Below are 25,412 nucleotides of genomic sequence, written 5' to 3'. Positions count from 1 at the left end.
ATATTATTTTAAATTCAGACTATCTTGGAATGATACTCTTGTTTATTGATTGCATTTCTAAGAAGATATCCAAACTAATAATAGGGTCTCTTTTTTTCTCACCCTTATCTCCCCTCAAAAGAGACTGAGGAAAGCCTCTTAATGAATAAAGACAAATAGGAGAGATCTAGGAAGATATTATATTGCCTCTCCTTTTTAATATCCTCAACAGTGAGTCTGTACTAGAATCATGGGACAGTAGGGTGGTTGATGGTAGCACTAGTCCTCAAATTCATTCTGGTGTACTTAGCAAAAGTAGCATCATTCTTCACTAGAAAGAGGGTGCTATGTTTGAAGAGTACCCTAAAATTAGCCATTTAGATATAAGGGAAACTTTTACCAAATAACTCATGATAATTCCTTTTGGGAAAATAGTGTGTCTTCATCTTATCACATATATTATGTCCTAACATAAGCATTATGGCTTCTTTAGAAGGTACACAGAATGAATTAGAGGTTAGAATATGTTTTCATTGTCACATTTCTAGCAGCTTATTACATTATCTCCCTTCAGCATTTTTAAAACTTGCATCTACATTTTGACCCAATGTATAAAGCTTAATGAAAATAAGATTTTTAAATATCAGTGTGATTATCCTATACCTGAGGTTTTAATTGTTCAGTCCAACATGCATTATTACCTTGCACGTGTCTGTGAATCATCTTTAAACTTAATACTGTTTTGTGGTTTACATTCCTACTGGAGTTCTCATAAATTCTCCCTAGTCTTGATTAATACAAATGATTTTTTTTTTTTTTGGCATCAACAAATTTTATCACCTCACTATTCATCCCCTCTTCCAGATTGCTAATAAATATAGGCCGGAGGGGATGGCTTAGTGGTCTAAGCATCAGATTTGAAATACCTAGAGTCCCTGGAACTACAGGTTTGAATGTCAGCAGAGTCAACCCAGCTCATCATTCTTCCAAGGTAGATAAATGGAGTTCCATGCAGATTACTGGGGTCATATTAGGATGAGATCTTTAAAAACTGAGGTTTGTTATAAGTGATGCAAATCCCATGTGTCTTTCTGAAAGAGTGGGGGTTTGGATCAGTTTTGAACAAAATTTCCCTCTGACTTGTTGTATGGTCTCTTCTTATGCACTGGTTGACATCCTCCTCCCTGGAGGTCTTTGAACTCACAAAATAGTACTTCATTAGATTTATAAAGATTATAGGAACCTTTTAGGAAAAAAGTCTGCAAAGCAAAAGAAAATGTGATGATTTTGTATAAACTGCCATTGGTCCTGTGGCCACTCTATTGTTAATATGTATCAATTAATGACAGTTGGCCATTGTTATACTGTGTGCTTCCTTCTTAATTATCTAAATATAATGTTTGAGGAATTTTAAACATTCTTTTTCCTTTATGATAGCCTTCAGTAAGAAAGGGTGTGCTACCAAGAATGCTTGAAGAGATTTTGAAGACTAGACTCATGGTGAAGCAGTCAATGAAGGCTTACAAACAAGACAGAGCCCTGTCACGAATGCTCAATGCACGTCAGCTAGGACTTAAGCTTATAGCAAACGTCACATTTGGCTATACAGCTGCTAATTTTTCAGGGAGAATGCCATGCATTGAGGTAAGTGGTACAATTCTATAGTTTTTTCAAAAGAGACTAAAACAGCATTAAATGAAAACCTATTCACTAAAGCTGTTTGTTTTCTTTTGAAACTTTAGAGAAAAAGGTTTCATGTCCATGACATAGGATCAGTTTTTCTCAAACTGGGACTTGTTTTGAAATATGCCAGAGCATTCTATTCTTCTTAAGTTCTGCCCGCATATTTAACCAGAGGTTAATTTTTTAACATGCTGGAGTTTTATCAGCAGCTAAGTGACCTGGGAAAAAGGAATATCTAACTCCACCTGCTCTAGCCATCTGTGTGGAGGAAGGGAAACTCTCCAGCCCACTGGGGCTGTCCCACCAAAGGGGCTGCAGGCTGAGAGAGACTAAGAAGCACATGAGAAGTCCCCAGTCCAGAGCTAGAGGCTCACTGAAAGACTGAGACCTGCTCATGGGGACTATAGACCCCTCCCCACTCCATACCTCACCACCACATTACTGATGGCCTAGTTAGCACTCAACTCACTTCTTTTACCCAATGGTAAAATCAGATACCATTTTAAAAATTAAAAGACATACTAAAAGCCAAAAGTCACTGTTTGAAGAGACAAGGCAAGCATCAGAACCAGACTCAGATATGGCAGGGATGCTGGAATAATCAGACTATGAATTCAAAACAACTATGATAAGGATGCTAAGAGCCCTAATGCATAAAGCAGACAGCATTCAAGACCAGATGGGCAATGTAAGCAGAGATGAAAACTCTAGGGACGAAAAAGAAATGCTAGGGATAAAAGAAAAACCCACTAAAACAGAAAAGAAGACTGTCTTTGATGGGCTTATTTAGACTGGACAGAGCTGAGAAGAGAATCTCTGACCTTGAGAAACTCAATAGAAACTGCCAAAACTGAAAAATAAAGAGAAAAAAAGACCAAAAGAAGCAGCATGTCCTGGTGGCACAGTGGATAGAGTATTGGACTTTAACACAGAGGACCCAGGTTCGAAACCCCAACGTTGCCAGCTTAAGTGCAGATTCATCTAGTTCAATCAAGGCTCACCAGCTTGAGCCCAGGGTTGCTGGTTTGAGCAAGGGGTCACTCGGTCTGCTGTAGTCCCCTGTCAAGGCACATATGAAACAGCAATCAATGAACAACTAAAGTGGCACAACAAAGAATTGATGCTTCTCATCTCTCTCCCTTTCTGTCTGTCTGTCCCTATTTGTCCCTCTTTCTGTCTCTCTCTGTCTCTGTCTCTTTCACAAAACAGAACAAAAAAAGAAGCAGCATGTCCTAAAGCTGTGGGACAACTACAGAAGGTATAACATACATGTAATAGAAATTCCAGAAGAGGAAAGAGAAAAAAGAACAGAAAAAACCACATTGAGAATTTCCCCAAATTAATGTTAGACAGCAAACCACAGATACAAGAACTTCAGAGCCTGACCAGGCAGTGGCGCAGTGCTTAGAACGTCGGACTGGGATGTGGAGGACCCAGGTTCAAGACCCCGAGGTCGCCAGCTTGAGCACGGGCTCATCTGGTTTAAGCAAAACTCACCAGCTTGGGCCCAAGGTCACTGGCTTGAGCAAGGGGTTACTCGGTCTGCTGAAGGCCCACGGTCAAGGCACATGTGAGAAAGCAATCAATGAACAACTAAGGTGTGGCAATGAAAAACTGATGATTGATGCTTCTCATCTTTCTTCGTTCCTGTCTGTCTGTCCCTATTTATCCCTCTCTCTGACTCTCTCTCTGTCTCTGTAAAAAAAAAAAAAACTTCAGAGAATACCAAGCAAGATAAATGCCCCCCCCAAAGCAAACAAAAAAAACCCCTAAGCCTAGGGATATCATTTTATAACACAGAAAATCAACAAATATGATCTTGAATTATATTTATTAAAATTAATTTAAAATCCTGAAAGAAGCCAGAGGATTAAAACACCTTACCTATAGAGAAGCAAAGATAAGAACTACATTCAACTTTTTCTCAGAAACCATACAAAAGAAAAACTTGAGGAAAATATGTAGTATTAAGAAAAAAATTCTCCAACCTAGAATTTTGTACCCTGCAAAATTATTGGTCAAAATCAGTGGTAGTCAACCTGGTCCCTGCCACCCACTAGTGGGCGTTCCAGCTTTCATGGTGGGCGGTAGCGGAGCAACCAAAGTATAAATAAAAAGATAGATTTAACTATAATAAGTTGTTTTATAAAGATTTATTCTGCCAAACTTAGCGAAAATCCAACATAAAGTACTTGGTAAGTAATTAGTATTATATGCTTTAACTTGCTATAACTCTGTTTTATAAATTTTATAAAGTAAAGTTGCTTCCCTACTTTATAAATCACCACTACTGTGGAACCAGTGGGCGGTTAGAAAATTTTACTACTAACAGAGATACAAAAGTGGGCGGTAGGTATAAAAAGGTTGACTACCCCTGGTCAAAAAGTAAAGGAGAAATGAAGATGTTGTCAGACAAACAAGAGTTAAAGGAATTTGTTAGAAGTAGACCTGCCTTGTAAGAAATACTTTCTTTAGAGAGACAGAAACTCAGATCTACATAAAGAATAAAGAATATCAGAGAAGGAATAAGTGAAAATAAAATAAATACTCTTCTGTTTTTGCAAGAGAGACAGGAAGGGAGAGCAATGAGAAGCATCAGTTTATTGTTGCAGCACTTTAGTTGTTCATTGATTGCTTTCTAATATGTGCCTTGATGGGGGGGAGGGCTGCAGCTGAGCCAATGACCTCTTGCTCAAGCCAGCAACCTTGGACTTCAAGCCAGTGACCATGGGGTCATGTCTATGATCCTGTGCTCAAGCTGGTGAGCCCAAGCTTAAGCTGGCCACCTCGGGATCTCGAACCTGGGTCCTTAGCATCCTGGATCAGTGATCTAGCCATGTATCACCACCTGGTCAGGGTATACTCCATCTTTTGTTTTATTTTTTTAAGTGAGAAGAGGAGACATACAGAGACAGACTTCTGCATGTGCCCAGGACCCTCCTAGCAACTCTGTCTAGGGCCAAGGCTGTGCCCATCTGGGCCATGCTCGTAACCAAGCTATTTTTTTAGCACCTGAGGTGGGAGCTCTACAGAGGCATCCTCAGCGCCCAAGGCCAATGCACCTGAATCAATAGAGTCTTGGCTGTGGGAGAGAGAGAGAAAAAAAGGGGAGGGAAGCAGATGGTTGCCTCTCCTATGTGCCCTCTCTGGAAATTGAACCTGGGACTTCCCCACGCTGGGTCAGTGTTCTACCACTGAACCAACTGGCCAGGGCCTGCGCTCTATTTCTTTTCAAAGAAGTTTTCTTTAAATATTTTTCTTATCATGACTTTTCAGCATCCCAACCATTGTCTAAATTGTGAAACCAATACAGTCTCTTAGCTCTGTACTGGACTAATATTTTCCAAATTAGAAATAATGACACAAAGCATCAGATTCAGTTATAATTACCACTCTTTCTCCCTTCCCTCTCTCCTTCCCCCTCACCCTCATGCCACTGAATCCTTCACACTGCATGATCTTCAAGAGTAGCTGCAAGAATTCTGACTCTTCCAGGTTTAACTAAGTGGGTCAGAGCAGGAGGCAGACATTTATGATCATTATCTGCATGTATCTTAACAGTATATTTGACTCTGACCCTAGATGGCTTACCTATCCACTATTTGCCATCACATATTTTAAAGTGTATCTTGTTTGAAAGTAGCAACAGATGAAAGATTAAATATTTTATTAAAACTTTAATTTCAGCCTGACTACACGGGGGTGCAGAGGATAGAGCATCAAACTGGGACACAGAGGACCCAGGTTCGAAACCTCGAGGTCGCTGGCTTGAGCAAGGGGTCATTTGCTCTGCTGTAGCCCCCCGGTCAAGGCACATATGAGAAAGCAATCAAAAAAAAAAAAAGCAATCAATGAACAACTAAGGTGCCACAACAGAATTAATGCTTCTCATCTCTCTCCCTTCCTGTCTGCCTGTCCCTATCTGTCCCTTTCTGTCTCTGTCACCAAAAAAATAAAAAAACAAAACTTAAATTCAATTAGATAACATGACTTTTTAAATGTATTAGATTATAGTTGACATTTTCAAGTTTTTTTAATGCACCAAGGGTCTCAAGAGAGACCTTTAAGTTTCTGCTATAGGTTTTTTTAAATTTATTCCTTTGTTCATATACTTAATATTTTCTTTATAAAGCAACTTCAAACATCCTTTTTAATACTATTTAATTATACATTTAATTCTTCTTACAACGAAAGGGGAAGGATCATTATAATGTTTTCTGCTTAACATGAGAGAAAACGTACATAATTCTTACTTTAAAATTCTAAAAAGCAGTGCTCCATTTGTGCTGATGGGCACAATTCTTAGATTAATGAGTTTAATAAATGAAGCAGCAATCCTGTATACTGTGTCATCTTATGCCACGATTGTTGTTAAAACTCACCACTTACCGCTTGACCAGGTGGTGGCACAGTGGATAGAGTATCGGACTGGGACGCGGACGACCCGGGTTCAAGACCCCAAGGTCACCAGCTTGAGCCTAAGGTCGCTGGCTCGAGCAAGGGGTCATTCGGTCTGCTGTAGCCCCCTGGTCAAGGCACATAGGAGAAATCAATCAATGGACAACTAAGGAACCCGCTAAGAAGAATTGATATTGCTTATCTCTCTCCCTTCCTGTCTGTGTGTCCCTATCTGTCCCTCTCTCTGTCTCTGCCACACACACAAACACGAACACACAAAAAACTCACCACTTACCAATGAAAGAACTGCTGTTAGACTAATATACCTGCCTACTTGATTTAAATTGAATACTTGTAATATATTTCCCAATCATATATATACACTTTTCCTTGTTTTAGTATTATCTAAAAATTATGTAACAGATAACTGAGATTTCAATTCAGCATTAACTTTAATGATACTGAAAGAAATCATCATAACATTCCAACAAAATTTTGAAAGCTGCACATACACACACCCATGCATATCCACAGAGTAATTTCCTGCCTGATTGGTAATAAAGGCATATTTTAAAATTCCTTGAATAAACAAGATTTGTTCTTCCAGGAATCGAATGGAGCTGTGTACCTAGTGAAAGTGCAGTCCCCTATACTTACTAACATACTACCTCAAGTCTGCACGTTGATGGGCTCCTTCTTTTAAATTCTTCGTCTCATTTTCTTCTTGAGTTCTTGTAGACAGAATTCTGACACTGATGACTATTTGGTTTCTTTTTTTATATTCTTTTCCCTTTATTTTTAGAAATGTTTAGTGATTAAAATTAAGTATTACATGTTAATTGACTTTACTAACCCATGTTAAAAAATTCTTTCCAATGTGTTTTTACCAACAGGTTGGTGATAGTATTGTTCACAAAGCCAGGGAGACCTTGGAACGAGCTATTAAACTGGTGAATGACACCAAGAAATGGGGTGCTAGGGTTGTGTATGGTGATACTGACAGGTAATGAACTTTCTGTTTTGTAGTTGTCTTTTTATATCTCTTCCGATATTCATTTCAGTGCTTAGAATGGCCTAAGGGTAACACTTCCTAAAACAGAGTTCTGCCTAAGTCCTTTCTGGTTCTTATGATTTTATTATCAGAGTTAGATCAGGTCCTTATTTATCCAAAGAAAGAAAAAATTTAAGTGTCCTGAGCAAAAAGACTGTGGGGATTCCCATGGCATCCCTCCAGGCAGCGAAGTGATAGTGATCTGTAAAAACTGTAACAGGAGTCTAATCATTTAAAGAAACATGCTTTTTTTTTTGTATTTTTCTGAAGTTGGAAACGGGGAGGCAGTCAGACAGACTCCCGCATGCACCCGACCGGGATCCACCCGGCACGCCCACCAGGGGGTGATGCTCTGCCCATCTGGGGCGTTGCTCCATTGCAACTAGAGCCATTCTAGTGCCTGAAGCAGAAGCCATGGAGCCATCCTCAGCACCCGGGCCAACTTTGCTCCAATGGAGCCTTGGCTGCGGGAGGGGAAGAGAGAGAGAGGAAGGAGGGGGGTGGGGTGGAGATGGGCGTCTCTCCTGTGAGCCCTGGCCGGGAATCGAACCTGGGACTCCCACATGCCAGGCCGACGCTCTACCACTGAACCAACTGGCCAGGGCCTAAAGAAACAGGTTTTTATTTTTTTTTAAGAAATTAAATTTAATAGGGTGACATTGATTAATAAGAGTACATAGGTTTCAAGTAAAAATTTCTATAGCATTTGAACTTTGATTGCATTATGTGCCCATCACCGGCCTCCCTTCTTTTTTTTCTTTTTGAGAGAGGCAGGGAAAGAGACAGGAACATCGAGCTGCTCCTGTATTTGCTCTTTCTGATGAATTGAACCAGCAACCTCCATGTTCCAGTACAACACTCTAACTAACCAAGGGAAGCATTCATTTGTTCCACTCAGTTGTGCATTCATTGGTTACTTCCTGTGTGTGCCCTGACCAGGGATCGAACCTGCAGACCCACAACTTGTTGTTTCAGGAAAACACTTTTTTTTTGTTTGTTTAATTTGTTGATTTTTAGATGGGACGGTGGGGAGTGGAGAGAAAGAAAAAAAGAAAGAGGGAGGAGAAGTGGGAAGCATCAACTCTTAGTAGTTCCTATATGTGCTTTGACCAGGCAAACCCAGGGTTTGAACCAGCAACCTCAGCATTCCTGGTCGACACTTTATCCAGTGCACCACCACAGGTCAGGCTCAGGACAACACTCTTAACCAACTGAGCTAACTAGCCAGGGCACACCCATCACCCCTTATTAATGTGAATAATTTCTCATATAGCTACATCTCTTTGAATTTAAATTTAAATATATATATATATATAAACTGTTTTTGAAAATTGCCAAAGCTGTGAATAGTTAACTTTTTACTAAGCCTCAAAATCTGTGGTTAAAAATAAGTTTTCAAAAATAAATATTATACATTATTTTTTAAAATAAGGCTATACTGGTATAATATCAGATGGATCTTAAGAGAAAATATTATAAATAACTATCTAAGGCCTGTTTGTTCTGCCTTAATGTATATTAAAATTAACTCAGATTGATATCATTGAAGACCTTAACTAATATTGAATATTAAATACTCCTTTTCTTCAGCTTTTCCTATCAGACTCTAAAACAAGTACTACCTCCAGTATTGGCAGAGAAAGAACTTTTCTAAAGAAACCAAAGGACGATTCCCAGCCAGGGCACATAGGAGATTCCCAGCCAGGGCACACATTTGCTTCTCCACCCCTGCCCCCTCCTTCCTCTCTGTCTCTCTCTTCCCCTCCCGCAGCCGAGGCTCCATTGGAGCGGAGATTGCCCAGGCGCTGGGGATGGCTCCTTGGCCTCTGCCCCAGGCACTAGAGTGGCTCTGGTCGCAGCAGAGCGACGCCCCGGAGGGGCAGAGCATCGCCCCTGGTGGGCATGCCGGGTGGATCCCGGTCGGGTGCATGCGGGAGTCTGTCTGACTATCTCTCCCCGTTTCCAGCTTCAGAAAAATACAAAAAAAAAAAAAAAGAAAGAAACCAAAGGAGAGTCAAGTCCAATATAAAAACACTTTTAAGATTGGGCCCTGGCTGGTTGGCTCAGTGGATAGAGCATTGGCCTGGTGTATAGATGTCCCAGGTTCGATTCCCCGTCAGGGTACACAGGAGATGCAACCATCTGTTTCTCCCCCCCCCCCCCCGCCTCCCCTTTCTCTCTCCCCTCTTCCCGCAGCCAGTGGCTCAGCTGGTGCAAGTGTCGGCCCTGGGCACTGAGGATAGTTCGGTTGATTTAAGCATTGGCTCTAGATGGGGGTTGCCGGGTGGATTCCAGTTGGGGCACATGCAGGAGTCTGTCTCACTATCTCCCTTCCTCTGCACTTAAAAGGAAAAAAAAAAAAAAAAAGAAAAGGTTGGTTTATTTGGCTCCAAGACTAGAAACAAAAATCTTAAAGTCATATATTTTTTTTTATTTTAAGATAAGAGGAGGAGAGAGAGGCAGACTCCCACATGTGCCCCAACTAGGATCCACCCAGCAACCCTGTCTGGGGCTGATGCTCAAATACAAGCTATTTTTAGCATCTGAGGCCAACACACTCTCAGACTAACCAGGGCCACGCTTGAACCAATTGAGCCACTGGCTGCGAGAGGGAAAAGAGAAGGGGGGGAGCAGATAGTCACTTCTCCTGTGTGCTCTGACCAGGAAACAAACCCCAGATATCCATACACCAGATCAGTGCTCTATCTACGGAGCTACTGCCAGGTGTCATATTTCAAGATATTGTTCATTTCTACTACATATTTGATGTATTTATACTACAATTATAAGTGAGAATCAACTTTATCTCTCGAATTAAAGATTTATTAGCCATTATTTCTGTTAATCTCAGATTGCAGTGTATACTGAAATGTAAAGTGCTGTTTGTTTTGTTTTGTTTTGTTTTGGGGGGTTTTTTTTGTATTTTTCTGAAGTTGGAAACGGGGAGAGACAGTCAGACAGACTCCCGCATGCGCCCGACCGGGATCCACCCGGCACGCCCACCAGGGGCGACGCTCTGCCCACCAGGGGGCGATGCCCTGCCCCTCCACAGCATCGCTCTGCCACGACCAGAGCCACTGTAGCGCCTGGGGCAGAGGCCAAGGAGCCATCCCCAGCGCCCGGGCCATCTTTGCTCCAATGGAGCCTTGGCTGCAGGAGGGGAAGAGAGAGACAGAGAGGAAGGGGGGGGGGTGAAGAAGCAAATGGGCGCTTCTCCTGTGTGCCCTGGCCGGGAATCGAACCCGGGTCCCCCGTACGCCAGGCCGACGCTCTACCGCTGAGCCAACCGGCCAGGGCTAAAGTGCTGTTTTAAAGTTAACTGGATTATATTAGGAAAAAATGACCAATACATTTTTTTATGTTACTTTTGAGTATTTTTTATCCATATTAGAAATTCTTTTCTCGACTTGCATGTGTTGTTGGTGGGATCCTACCTCAGGAATAATCTTTCTGGAATTCAGTTTGACAGTATCTTTCAAAAAATATTTTTAGTGTACACCATTTACCATGAAATTTTAAGAAAACAGTTTTTTCAGCCCTGGCCGGTTGGCTCAGCGGTAGAGCGTCGGCCTAGCGTGCGGAGGACCCGGGTTCGATTCCCGGCCAGGGCACATAGGAGAAGTGCTCATTTGCTTCTCCACCCCTCCGCCGCGCTTTCCTCTCTGTCTCTCTCTTCCCCTCCCGCAGCCAAGGCTCCATTGGAGCAAAGATGGCCCGGGCGCTGGGCATGGCTCTGTGGCCTCTGCCTCAGGCGCTAGAGTGGCTCTGGTCGCAATATGGCGACGCCCAGGATGGGCAGAGCATCACCCCCTGGGGGGCAGAGCACCGCCCCTGGTGGGCGTGCCGGGTGGATCCCGGTCGGGCGCATGCGGGAGTCTGTCTGACTGTCTCTCCCTGTTTCCAGCTTCAGTTTTATCAGCCCAGTGTGTGGAAGTCCCAAGTTAGGGCACACAGGAGAAGCAGCCATCTGCTTCTCCCCCCTCCTCATCCCCCCCCCCCCGTCTCTCTCTTTCTCTCTCTCTCTCTCTCTCTCTCTCTTCCTCCTGCAGCCATGGCTTGAATAGTTCGAGCAAGTTGGCCCCAGGCACTGAGGATGGCTCCATGGCCTCACCTCAGGTGCTGAAATAGCTTAGTTGCCAAGCAATGGAGCAGCAGCCCCAGATGGGCAGAGCATCGCCCTGTAGGGGGCTTGCCAGGTGGATCCTGGTTGGGGCATGTGTGAGAGTCTATTTGTCTACCTCTCTGCCTCTCCGCCTCTCACTTAATTTAGAAAAAAAAGGGAATTTCACTTATAGAAATTCATTCTAAGATTACAATCAGGTGTACCAATTATATATGAAATATTAGAAAACATTTTTAATGACCTAAATTTTCAGTGATAGGAGTTTGGTTAAATTATACTACTATATATCCATACATTGAAAGACAGTGCAACTGTTAAAATAATATAAAGGAACTAAGTATGACATGGGAGATGTTCACAATATACCATTAAATGAAGGAGAACGTTACCAAATAGTATATGATCTATGACCCCAAATGAGAAAAGATTTACAGATGTACATAAAAGGTTTGGAGTATCTTTTATCTGAATGGTAAGATGATATTGATGGCTATTTTCTTCTTTGTGTCCTTTTATGTTTTGTAAGTATTCAAAAACGTATTACAAAATAATATGTGTGCCTTTTTTAGGTTGGGTGGTTCTAGAAAAATTTTCTTCTACTTCACAAAGACATTTTCTATTTCTTTATACTCATATTTTCTCTTATTTTACGATTTGACCTAGTTGTGTGTCATACAAATCCATAAATGTCTAGGAATGACCCAGGACCTTATTGGCAGCTGTGATAACTGAGTTGGTCTCTGTGTAACTGAACTAGCAATATTAGATATTGAGTTGTAACAAGATATACCATGATGCATAAGGAAAGTGTGATAAAACCAGAGTACTTAGGAAGCAACTTAATATTGGACGAATGTGTGTGTTTAGGGAGGTTCTTTAGTATTAAACAGTGTGTTAGGAAAGTTACTCTTGGTGAAACTTGTTTCTTACAATGACTTCCTCCTTACCCTACTCTATTTTTAACCCTCTAGTATGTTTGTGCTACTAAAAGGAGCTACTAAGGAACAGTCCTTTAAGATTGGTCAGGAAATTGCTGAAGCTGTAACTGCTACCAATCCAAAACCTGTGAAATTGAAGTTTGAAAAGGTAAGAAAAATGTAACACTAATGATAACATATAAAATTCACATAGCTTCTAGACTTTTCTGATTTGTTCAATATATTTTCAGAATCAGTAACAGTATACAGGTCTATTAAAGTGTTATAATTTTCTCAAATCATTTAAGTAATGCCTTTACATAAAGAAATGAAAATATTGTTTCAGTTAACTATTGCTGTGTAACAGACCACCCAAAATGTAATGGTGTGAAACAACCACTGTTTAATTATGCTGACAGATTTTATGACTCAGGAATTCAGAAAGGTTGCAGCAGGGATGGCATATCCTGCTCCACTGTGTCTAAGTCATCAGCTGAGAAAACCTAAGAGGCTGGAGGGGACCCAGCCTAAGCCTAGGACTGAACTCACCTGAGGCATGTTCACTGTCATGTCTGGGGTTGATGCTGGCTACTGCTTGGGACATCAGCTAGGGCTGCCAGCTGTAACACCTACACGTGGCCTTTCCCTGGGGCTACTTGTTCTTCCTCAGCATGATGGCTGAGTTCACGTGGATGATGAACTCCCAAAGAGGAACAGACGAAAGCTGTTCTGCTTTCTGTGACCTAGTCTCAGAGTCACATAGCATCATATCCTATCTACAGTTAATGGAAAGAATGTTAGAGTCACATTGTACAAAGACCAGGTGGAATGGGAGATATTATTTCTTTGAAAAATATACTCTGCCAGAAGGACCTTTGACTATTTTTACTTTACTTTAGATATGAAATATGTATTTAGTTCTTTCTATATAAAAGATACATAGCTAGGAGGGGTGTGGAATGCAAAGAAGCCTACAACACAGTCCTGCCTTATAAGAGACAGTAATCTAAAAGGAAAGATTAGAAGTGTATATAAATGATTCCTTTTATTGTAAACTATAGCAGCTCATAAGAGCAGGTACCGTAAGCCAGTGGTTCTTAAACTTTTTGAAGTCAGGGTGCATTTAAAATCCTACAAATAATTGTAGGCACCCTATATACAAATTTTTGAGAAATATGTTATAATAATTGAGTCAAATATTAAAGAAGAAAAATATCAAGTCCAAGCTGCTTTTATGGTAATTTGGTAATTAAATGAAATAAATATGACAAAATTAAATTTATTCTGACATTAAAAAACATTTTTATGTTACATTTTTTGTTATGCTTTTTAGAATTCATAAAAAAGAGGTAAAAAAATAAATGACAAAAAAGTTATCTTTTCATATATATAGATACATTCTTAGTAAGATTTAGTAATTTTTTTTTTTTTTTTTTTTTGTATTTTTCTGAAGCTGGAAACAGGGAGAGACAGTCAGACTCCCGCATGTGCCCGACCGGGATCCACCCGGCACGCCCACCAAGGATGACGCTCTGCCCCTCCGGGGCGTTGCTCTGCCACGACCAGAGCCACTCTAGCGCCTGGGGCAGAGGCCAAGGAGCCATCCCTAGCGCCCGGGCTATCTTTGTTCCAATGGAGCCTTGGCTGCGGGAGGGGAAGAGAGAGACAGAGAGGAAGGAGGGAGGGGTGGTGGAGAAGCAAATGGGCGCTTCTCCTGTGTGCCCTGGCTGGGAATCAAACCCGGGTCCCCCGCACGCCAGGCCGACGCTCTACCGTTGAGCCAACCGGCCAGGGCCAAGATTTAGTAAATTTGACAGGTCTCGGCACAAATGTGTTTTTATCATTCTTGTGTTTATGAGAAACATGAGCCTGATGTGTCCTAGCAATTTCTTCAATGTTTGGGCATATATTTGAAAAGCAAACTCTCATTTCCTCGTCAATACATTGAAGAATTCCTTTCTTTTCACTCTTAATTGCATGGAGTGCAGAAAACCCCCACCATACATATCATCTTAACTTGACACCAACAAAGGATAGAAGAAACTTGCCTCCAGTCTTTCCGGGGAACATGGTGGTGGGTAGTGTAAACAATCCAGCACCACAGCTTAACAGCCTTTTGCAACCTAATCAGGCAAGTGAGGTTGGGGGTTGGGCAGACTGTCATCTTACAGCCAGTTCCCCACACCTCTGTCCCCCAAAAATCTAAACTCCAGAAATGCTGTTGGTTTTTTGGTCCCCAACAGGCACATATTTCTCTGGAATACCATAGGGCACACCAGTGTGCCCTGGCGCACATTTTGAGGACCACTGTCCTAAGCACTATAAGAGTACAAAGGTATTTTGTCCTCCTGGCTGGATGGGGACACTCTCTGTAGGAAGTAATTATGTACTGTGTTTCGGAAAGTGGTTAGAATTTCAGTAAGAAGCCATAGGCTGCAATCATTCTCATAGAAAAAAATAGCATGTAAAAAAGGGTGTGGAGTTGGAAAAGCTCAATGTGGGAATATGAATTAGCAGGAGAAACGTCTGGAAAAATAAAATTAAAACCAGATTGTAGAGTGTTTTGAATGCTGAGGTAAAGTGTTTAAACTTTATTGGGGAAAGTTTATCAAACAAGAGCATGATTTAGGGATAGCTATTTTGGGTAGGAGTGGCATCATATGAGTATAGGAGAGGGATTGGAAAGAGAATAAAACAGGATACCTCTCGCAGCCTGCACAGCCTGAGCTAGTTAGTGAGATGAACTGACAAAAATAAAGGACAAGAGATACTGAGAAAGAAGAATGAGTAGAAGTTAGAAGTAGTTGATTTAGTTAGGAGAACTGGTGTAAGAAGGATAAAAGAGGAAGAAAAGAGTCAAAGATGGCTCCCAGTGTTTATCATGTACCTACTCTGAAGTAAGAATTATGCTAGAAGAAGCCCTAGCCAGTTGTCTCAGTGGTAGAGCATCGGCCCAGCATGTGGAAGTCACAGGTTCAATTCCTGGTCAGGGCACATAGGAGAAGCTACCATCTGCTTCTCCACCCCTCCTTTCTCCCTCTCTCCCTCCCTCCCTCCCTCTCTCTTTCTCTCTCTCTCTCCCTTTCTCCCTTTTCTCCTCCTACAGCCGTGTCTTGATTGGTTCGAACACATTGGCCCCAAGCGCTGAGGGTGGCTCCATGTAACCTTTGTCTCAGGCACTGAAAATAGCATGGCTCCAGATGGGCAGAGCATCTGCCCCAGACAGGGGTTGCCGGGTGTATCCCGGTCATGGCACATGCAGGTGTCTATCTCCCTGTCTTCCCTCCTTTCACTTGGAAAAGAAGAAGAAAAAAGAATCATGCTAGAAGAGATTCAGAGAAAACTTGGATATGGTATCTGCCTGAATGAAGAGTGAGCCTTTTATTTTTATTTTTTTGACAGAGACAGACAGATAGGGATAGACAGATAGGAAGGGAGAGAGATGAGAAGCATCAATTCTTTGTTGCGGCACCTAGTTGTTCATTGATTGTTTTCTCATATGTGCCTTGACCAGGGGGCTACAGCAGAGTGAGTGACCCCTTGTTTAAGCCAGCAATCTTGGGCTCATGCCAGTGACCTTGGGCTTCAAGCCAGCGACGTTTGGGCTCAAGCCAGCGACCATGGGGTCATGTCTGTGATCCCATGCTCAAGCTGGTGAGCCTGTGCTCAAGCCAGCAACCTGGGGTTTCAAACCTGGGTCCTCTGTGTCCCACTCCAATACTCTATCCATTGCGCCACTGCCTGGTCAGGCAAGAGTGAGCCCTGTAATTGGGAGTTGGGGGGCGAGAGTAAGAAAACAGTGGTAATGAGTGCTGTGGTAGAAGTATGTTTGTGGTGCTGTGGCAAAGTGAAGAGCATAGAGTACTTAGAAAATAACACTAGCCCTGGCCGGTTGGCTCAGCGGTAGAGCGTCGGCCTAGCGTGCGGAGGACCCGGGTTCGATTCCCGGCCAGGGCACATAGGAGAAGCGCCCATTTGCTTCTCCACCCCTCCGCCGCGCTTTCCTCACTGTCTCTCTCTTCCCCTCCCGCAGCCAAGGCTCCATTGGAGCAAAGATGGCCCGGGCGCTGGGCATGGCTCTGTGGCCTCTGCCTCAGGCGCTAGAGTGGCTCTGGTCGCAATATGGCGACGCCCAGGATGGGCAGAGCATCGCCCCCTGGGGGGCAGAGCACCGCCCTGGTGGGCGTGCCGGGTGGATCCCGGTCGGGCGCATGCGGGAGTCTGTCTGACTGTCTCTCCCTGTTTCCAGCTTCAGAAAAAAAAAAAAAAAAGAAAATAACACTAGATATGAAAATTTACCTGAAATGGGTCATAGACCTAAACATAAAAGCAATAACTGCAAAGTTTCTCAATGAAAACAAACATTTGTTAAGAATTGTGATGCTTTTGTTCAGGATAAATATTAGTCTATAGTTTTTTTTTCTTGTATTGTCTTTGCTTTGGGGATGAAAAGAAAAACAGATTGGCCTCATAAAATGAGTTGGAAGTGTTCCCTCTTCTATTTTCTGAAAGAAAAAGTATATAAATTAGTACAATTCTTTCTTAAAGATTGATAGAACTTACCAGTGAAGCCATCTGATCCAGAAATTTTATTGGAGGTGGGATCACAAATTAAACCTTTCACATATATTGAGTTATTCAGGTTTTCTTATGCCAGTTTTGATAACTTGTGGTTGTCAAGTAATTTCTCCATTTCTCCTAAGTTTGACATATGGACATGAATTATTTATAGTTTCTTGTGATTTTGATAACAATAAGATTTTTAGTGACATCCTTTCTTCCACTTTTGATATTAATAATTTTCTTTTTCTCCTTGATCATTCCAACTAGAGGTTTATCCATTTATTGAACTTTTTAGAGAACTATATCATTAATTTTTCCTCTTTATTTTCTTCCGTATACTTACTTTGAGTTTAGATTGCTTTTCTTGTCCTGTCTTCTTAATTCAGAAACTTTCAAACATTGGTTTCAAACAAATACTTTTAATATAAACATTTAAAGATATAAATTTACCTCTAAACACTGCTTTAGCTTCAAATTTTAATATTTTTATTATTTTTTTCATTTACTTCGGTGATAAGACCCGTAGGTTATTTAGAAGTGTGTTAAGTTCCACATATTTAAGGATATTCCAGAAACCTTTTTATTATTTCTAATTCCATTGTGATAAAAAAAAAAAAACATACTCTATGATTTCACTGCTTTGTGAATTTGAAATTTATTATTTGGTCCAGCATATGGTCTGTCTTAGTAAATGTCCTCATGTAACCTTGAATAGCCATGTGTATTCTGGTTATTGGGTAGAATGTTCTATAAATGTCCCTTCAGCCTGACCAGGTGATGGCGCAGTGGATAGAGCGTCAGACTGGGATGCAGAAGGACCCAGGTTCTAGACCCTGAGGTTGCCAGCTTGAATGCAGGCTTATCTGGTTTGAGCAAAAGCTCACCAGCTTGAGCCCAAGGTTGCTGGCTCGAGCAAGGGGTTACTCCGTCTGCTGAAGGCCCACGGTCAAGGCACATATGAGAAAGCAATCAATGAACAACTAAGGTGTCGCAACGAAAAACTGATGATTGATGCTTCTCATCTCTCCGTTCCTGTCTGTCCCTGTCTATCCCTCTCTCTGACTCTGTCTCTGTAAAAAAAAAAAAAAGAAATGTCACTTCAGTAGGTAATGTTGTTGAAGTCTTCTATGTTCTAATTTTATGTCAATTGTTAAGAGAGATATTAAAGGGCCCTGGCTGGTTGGCTCAGTGGTAGAGTGTCAGCCTGGCATGCAGGAGTCCCAGGTTTAATTCCTGGCCATGGCACACAAGAGAAGCGCCTATCTGCTTCTCCACCCTTCCCCCTCTTCTTCCTCTCTGTCTCTCTCTTCCCCTCCCGCAGCTGAGGCTCCATTGGCACAAAGATGGCCCGGGCACTGAGGATGGCTCCATGGCCTCTGCCTCAGGTGCTAGAATGACTCTGGTCGCAACAGAGCAATGTTCCAGATGGGCAGATCATTGCCCCCTGGTGGGCATGCCAGGTGGATCCTGGTCGGGCGCATGTGGGAGTCTGACTGCCTTCCTGTTTCCAACTTCAGAAAAATACGAAAGAAAAAACAACAACAAAAAAGAAAACAGAAAGAATGTTGTGACCCATACTAGCCCTTTCTTCACTCAGCAGAAAGTCCCTTATTCATTCATTGTTTCTTTTTATCACCTGACTTTCCTCCCCTGTAATCCTGTTGCCTTTGTTCTTATACAGAATTTTTTTCCTCTGCTCAATAAAAGCTGTGAGAAACAGGGAAAAAAATAAAGAGAGGTATTAAAATCTCCAAGTATAATCATGGATTTAGTATTTTTCTTTTAGTTCTGTCAGTTTCTATTTCATACATTTTGATGTTTTCTTATTAGGTGCATATACGATTATGTATCTTCTTGGTGCATTATACTTTTATCTTTTATAATATTTCTTGTCCTGAAATCTTTTTGATATTAAATAGCAACTCCGGCTTTCTTTTGATTAGTGTTAGCATGTTTATCTTTTTCCATTTTTTATTTTTAACCTTTTTGTGTTGTATTTAAAATGGATTTCTAGTAGATAGCTTATAGTTGAACCTCACTATTTGATTAGATCCAATATGATCATTTCTTCCCTTTTTGGGGGATGTTTAGACCATTTACATTTAATGTGATTATTAATAAAGCTTGGGGGGCCAAAGAAAGGATCAATTTGGTAACTTAAGAAAAGGGAGAGGGTACACACCCATTGATCTAGGAATTCCTTTCAGTAAATTTGCCTATGAATTAATCCATGCAAGGTTGTTGGAATATTATTTATAATTCCAAAAGATTGGAAACATTCTAAATGGCCCATAGTAGGTAACTGGCTACATAAATTGTGATACCCTCACATAATGGACTGCTCTCTCCAAGATAAATTATTAAATGAAATATGCAAAGTGCAGAATGATATATATAGTAAGCTACCATTATATGTATAAATACATGTATTTGCATAGAATATCTCTGGAAGGATATACAGGAAATCAGTAACAGGTTAAAGTAGAAGTTTGGGGGAACCAGGATTTTTTATTATATATTCTCATAACTTCTTACTATTTTAAGCTATCTGTTAGAAATCCACTTTAAATACATGTGTAGGTATTACCTAAAGTAATTTTTAATTGTTTAGAAATATGGGATTGATGACTTTTGAGAAAGCAGTATCAGTTGAGGTAGAGCAAAATTGATAGTACAAGTCAAGGAGTGAGTGATAAAGACGTGAAGACGGCTCATTGTGGTGCTTTCACCTCCAAGTATTCCATCATGAGTTTGTTGAGCCCTAAGCCATATGTAGAATTTTCCTATGGTTGACATTGGTTAAAAAAGGAAAAAGACATAAAAATAAGATATTCATGTAGGGGAAAAGGCTTACTGAGACATTTTTGTTGATTTCATGACAGGTATATTTGCCCTGTGTTCTACAAACAAAAAAGAGGTATGTGGGTTACATGTATGAAACATTGGATCAAAAGGACCCAGTATTTGATGCAAAAGGAATAGAAACAGTCAGAAGAGATTCCTGCCCTGCTGTTTCTAAGGTAAGTTTTATCTTGTTTTCATCTTTAAGAAATAAGTGGCTAAGTAATTTGGTGAAAATCATTAAGCACACATCAACATGGAGGAACTACAGCCTATATGACTATAACTATAATAAGAACTAAATGATTTTTAAGAATTCATTTCTAATAAAACAACTTATTTGATTTTAGTCTTTATTTTATTTATTTATTTGTATTTTTCCAAAGTTAGAAGCAGGGAGGCAGTCAGACAGATTCCCACATGTGCCCAACAGGGATCCACCTGGCATGCCCACCAGGGGGAAATGCTCTGCTCATCTGAGATGTTGCTCCATTTCTGCTGGAGCCATTCTAGCGCCTGAGGCAGAGGCTACGGAGCCATCCTCAGCACCTGGACCAATTTTGCTCCAGTGGAGCCTTGGCTGCAGGAGGGGAAGAGAGAGATAGAGAGAGAGGAAAGGGAGAGGGTGGAGAAGCAGATGGGTGCTTCTCCTGTGTGCCCTGGTCAGGAATTGAACCTGGGACTGCCACACGCTGGGCCGACGCTCTACCTCGGAGCCAGCCGGCCAGGGCGAAAACATAAATGTTTCATGTTGCTCATCACATAGCAAATGTTTCATTTGCCTGTCATTCCAATATGATTTTTCCCAAACAACATAAAAGTATTTTTAGAAATAGCAAGCTATATAAAGTATCCAAAATATTTCCCAATTTCTAATAATTTATTTATCTAGGTTGTTTAAATAGATTAAGTAATCTAGTGGTTCCATAATTGAAAATATAACAATGATGACATACTAGAGGATGTTTTATCTATGAGCATATACCTTTTTTATTTTAAAGATACTTGAGCGTTCTCTGAAGCTGCTATTTGAAACAAGAGATATAAGTTTGATTAAACAGTATGTTCAGCGACAGTGTATGAAGCTTTTGGAAGGAAAGGCCAGCATACAGGACTTTATCTTTGCCAAGGAATACAGAGGAAGTTTCTCTTATAAACCTGGAGCTTGTGTGCCTGCCCTTGAACTTACAAGGTAATGATGTACACAACAGTACAACTCTCAATACTTAGCAAACGTAGCCCTGTGATTCTGAACGTTTAGAATAGATGAAGACACCTTGTCCATAGGCACAGACACACAGTTGTTTCTTCACCTGCCCACATGAAGCCTCACTAAAGGTGAATGGATGTTCCCCAGTACTTGGGAGCTCTGAGGAGGAAGAAAGAGCTCAGAACTCCTCTTCTGGGCTCCCTTTGGGTAACTAAATTCAGTGAAATTGTAACCTGGAATGGTGCCTGAGTCATTGTTTCTCACATCAGAATCAGTAGGAAATCCTTAATACTGATCTAGCAAAGCACTTACATGCTATCATTCTAACCAGATTATCTAACGAGCTAAATGTTCTCTAATCTTTCATTGTTAGATTTATGATTTTTAGTTCTTATTCCTAGGGGATAGAAAACATTTTTAGGCTAGTTGATACCCACCAGCTCTACTGTCTTCCAGCTGGCAGTGATTGACAGAGTAAGTTTTAAACTCTCACAGCATATCCACTTGGTGCCAGCTAAGTGAAATGTATATAGTTCTCAAAAAGGTTGTGACTCTAACTCAAAGGCACCCCTTGTAGATTTTTTTTTTTTTTAGAAAATGAGCTTTAACAGGGTGACATTGATCAATAAGAGTACATAGGTTTCAGGTAAACATTTCTATAGCATTTGAACTGTTGGTTATATCGTATACCCATCACCCAAAGTCAGATCATTTTCCATCATCTTATACTTGTCCCTCTTACACCCCCCTTCCCTCTGCCTCCCTACTCTGCCCCCTCCTCCGGTAACCACTTCACTTTTATCTGTCCCCAAGTCTCAGTTTTATATCCCCCATGTGTGAAATCATACAGTTCTTAGCTTTTTCTGATTTACTTATTTCACTCAGTAGATGTCTTATTGTTTCATTATTGTTTAATTCTCATTTAATTTTCTGGAAAGGTGCCTTCCATGACAGTCTTTGAATGCATATTTTATTTGGGTTTAAATAGGAAAATGCTTACTTATGATCGGCGCTCTGAGCCTCGAGTTGGGGAACGAGTGCCATATGTGATCATTTATGGGTCCCCTGGAGTACCACTTATCCAGCTGGTAAGACGCCCAGTAGAAGTCCTGCAGGACCCAACTCTGAGGTTGAATGCCACTTACTATATCACCAAGCAAATCCTTCCACCCCTGGCAAGAGTCTTCTCACTCATTGGTATTGATGTCTTCAGCTGGTATCATGAATTACCAAGGGTAAGTCTACTAAATAGTACCTGAGCGGTGACTATACAGAGAATTCACTTAAAATTTCCAGTAAAAGTAAATGTTTTATTTATGTGCTGTGAGAGGCAAATCAGATACTGTCATCCTAAACTGGTAAAGGGGCTGTACCCTTCTGATTTTCTAACAGAAACTTAAGTTTTCTCTCAACACCTTCCCAGCTGGTTTCACACTGGCCATATTATAGAATATTAAAATAATTCCCACAATTTCAGTGGTAAACACTAAACTACAAAATAACTTAGTAAACTAGCTAATAAAAAAGAGAGCGCTACATTTCCTTCAAAATGGGTATTGAAGAAACATATGTATAGGATGTAGTATGTAGATGTAGTCCGGAAGAAAGCAGACTAAAGAAATAATGTCAAAATAGCATTTTACTAAAGTAAAACATGCAATGTGGAGTCCTAGCAATCTTGACTCGTTGGAAGCCTGAAGGAATGATCTGATTTTTTTTTTTTTTTTTTTTTTTTTTTTAGTGAGAGGAGGGGAGGAAGAGACAGACTCCCACAGATGCCCTAATGGGGATCCACCCAGCAAGCCCACTAGGGGGATGCTCTGCCCATCTAGGGCCCTTGCTCCATTGCAGCCTGAGCCATTTTTTCTTAATGCCTGAGGTGAAGGTCATGAAGCCATCCTCAGTGCCAGGCCAGGAGTGATCTACTATAATAAGTTGGGATACATTACTCTAGGAGAGTAGTAGTTTTTATTTTCTGCTTAGAATTAGATCTTTGGCCCTGGCCAGTTGGCTCAGTGATAGAGCATTGGCTGGATGTTTGGATGTCCCAGATTCCATTCCCGGTCAGGGCACACAGATGGCTGCTTCTCTACCCCTCCCCCTCACTTCTGTCTCTCTTTCTGCCTCTCTCTTCTCCTCCCGTCCTACCTCCATGGCTCAACTGGAGCAAGCTGGCCCCCAGTGCTGAGGATGGCTACATGGCCTCCACCTCAGGCACTAAGAAGAGCTTGGTTGCTGAGCAACAGAGCAATGCCCCAGATGAACAAAGCATTGCCCCCTAATGGGCTTGCTGGGTGGACCCCCATTGGAGCACATGCCAGAGTCTGTTTCTGCCTCTCCTCACTGAGTTAAAAAAAAAAAAATTAGATCTGCTCAGTCATTTGTTGTTATTTCAGATTATGAAAGTCTGATGGCAGTCAGGGAAACTGATAAAAATTGATATTCAGCCTGACCTGTGGTGGCGCAGTGGATAAAGCGTCGACCTGGAAATGCTGAGGTCGTCGGTTCGAAACCCTGGGCTTGCCTGGTCAAGGCACATATGGGAGTTGATGCTTCCAGCTCCTCCCCCCCTTCTCTCTCTCTGTCTCTCCTCTCTCTCTCTCTATCTCTCCCTCTCCTCCCTAAAAAAAAAAATGAATAAGTAAATAAATAAATATAAAAAAAAATTGATATTCAAATTATTTTCCTCAGCGGTAGAGCGTCGGCCTGGCGTGCGGGGGACCCGGGTTCGATTCCCGGCCAGGGCACATAGGAGAAGCGCCCATTTGCTTCTCCACCCCCTTCCCCTCCTTCCTCTCTGTCTCTCTCTTCCCCTCCCGCAGCCAAAGCTCCATTGGAGCAAAGATGGCCCGGGCGCTGGGGATGGCTTCTTGGCCTCTGCCCGAGGTGCTAGAGTGGCTCTGGTCGCGGCAGAGCGACGCCCCAGAGGGGCAGAGCATCGCCCCTGGTGGGCGTGCCGGGTGGATCCCGGTCGGGCGCATGCGGGAGGCTGTCTGACTGTGTCTCTCCATTTCCAGCTTCAGAAAGAAAAAGAAAAAAAAAAAAAAAAAAAAAGAAAAAAAAAATTATTTTCCCTGGGATGTTGAGGTCACTGGTTCAAAACCCTGGCCTTGCCCAATCAAGGTACATACGGCAAGCAATCAATGAACAACTAAAGTGAAGCAGTTATGAGTTGATGCTTTTCACTCATCCTCTCTCTGTAAAAATCAATCAATAAATAAATTTTTTAAAAATTTTCACTTTCTCAATAAGCACTTAGGGCCACAAGGAAAAGAATAAGCTAGTAAGCTGAGGTTGAAGTTGTGCTTCAGAGAATCTGTGCTGGTCAACATCTGCAGTGCTGTGTCCTGGATCTATGCCAGCAAGCTATTACTACTTTCCATTTCATCTACAGCAAGAATGTCAAGCCAATGGCATTTGTAAGCTGACCTAATAACTTTTATGTAGCTGCTCAGTGTTTCTTCAATGAATGCAGTGATGTCTTAGAAAACCTGTCATTAGCATGAGAATAGCGGCACCGCTATGAAGCTGGCACAGACTTCTTTCTGAATTGATGTTGTTATAGATGCAGAAAGCCAGCAGCTCCTCTCGAAGTGAGCCTGAAGGGCGGAAAGGCACGATTTCACAGTACTTCACCACCTTGCACTGCCCAGTGTGTGACGACCTGACCCAGCATGGCATCTGTGGTAAATGTCGGAGCCAGCCTCAGCATGTTGCAGTCATCCTCAACCAGGAAATTCGAGAGTTGGAACGTCAACAGGAGCAACTTGTAAAGGTACAGCCTTGTTCAATAGACCGAGAATCCTAAACAATCTGATTATTGAGGGAAATGTAGTCAAGGCTCAAGGTATGAGATATAAAACTGGTATGAAAAGTGGAGTAAGGATTCTATGTTAGTAAACTTCTTAAAATCTCAAAGTATAATTGAACTAAACTTATTAAAAATAACTTGTTTTATCATTTTTTTGTTTTTAATGAATAGTGTATTATGTTTATTAAAACCTAGAACTCAGTTTCTTTTATAGTAGTATTATTAAAAAAGAAAGAAAAGCCTGACCTGTGGTGGCGCAGTGGATAAAGCATTGACCTGGAACACTGAGGTTGCCAATTCAAAACCCTGGGCTTGCTTGGTCAAGGCACATATGGGAGTTGATGCTTCTTGCTCCTTCCCCTTTCTCTCTCTCTCTCTCTCTCTCTCTCTCTCTCTCTCTCTCCTCTCTAAAATGAATAAATAAATTTTAAAAATTAAAAAAAAAGAAAAGTACCCCATTGCTGTGCCTACCATATCTACTTTCCATTATAAAATCTGGTTGTCTAGCACATGACTAGTAAGCTTGGAAGGTTTGCCATTCTAGGAGTCCAGGCAGAAAATTAGCAGTGAACATGATTAAATCTTACTATGTGCCAGAGACTGTTCTAGCCCTCTTACAGATGAGTAACACAAAGGGGTAATTTACCCCTATGAATGTTACACTTCTACTAAGTATCTGAGCTGGGATATAGACATAAAATGCAGAGAGATTTTTCAAGTAGGAGTTCTAGCAGAAATAGACAACAAAAATATCTTGAAATAAGTTGGAAAATGATATCTAAAGAAAAATCATAGAGTACATTTTTAAAAACAAAGTAGTGTATTACTTAAAAGAA

The 25,412-nt window shown here is 41.4% G+C and overlaps 1 protein-coding gene across 4 annotated transcripts in view; it reads left to right on the top strand.

The window, feature by feature from the left end:
• The window catches only part of REV3L (REV3 like, DNA directed polymerase zeta catalytic subunit), a 187,195-nt gene that overhangs the window by 154,806 nt on the left and 6,977 nt on the right, over positions 1-25,412 (top strand). For all 4 annotated transcript variants that reach the window (XM_066247758.1, XM_066247757.1, XM_066247759.1 and 1 more), the window contains 7 exons: positions 1,417-1,623; positions 6,954-7,063; positions 12,206-12,320; positions 19,597-19,734; positions 20,557-20,747; positions 21,754-22,000; positions 24,331-24,540. In XM_066247758.1, the coding sequence (XP_066103855.1) occupies positions 1,417-1,623; positions 6,954-7,063; positions 12,206-12,320; positions 19,597-19,734; positions 20,557-20,747; positions 21,754-22,000; positions 24,331-24,540 (1,218 nt within the window). The remainder of the gene's footprint in view (positions 1-1,416; positions 1,624-6,953; positions 7,064-12,205; positions 12,321-19,596; positions 19,735-20,556; positions 20,748-21,753; positions 22,001-24,330; positions 24,541-25,412) is intronic.

Source organism: Saccopteryx bilineata, chromosome 12, assembly GCF_036850765.1.
Source record: "Saccopteryx bilineata isolate mSacBil1 chromosome 12, mSacBil1_pri_phased_curated, whole genome shotgun sequence".
NCBI lineage: Eukaryota > Metazoa > Chordata > Mammalia > Chiroptera > Emballonuridae > Saccopteryx > Saccopteryx bilineata.
This window is presented reverse-complemented; position numbering and strand designations above follow the sequence as displayed.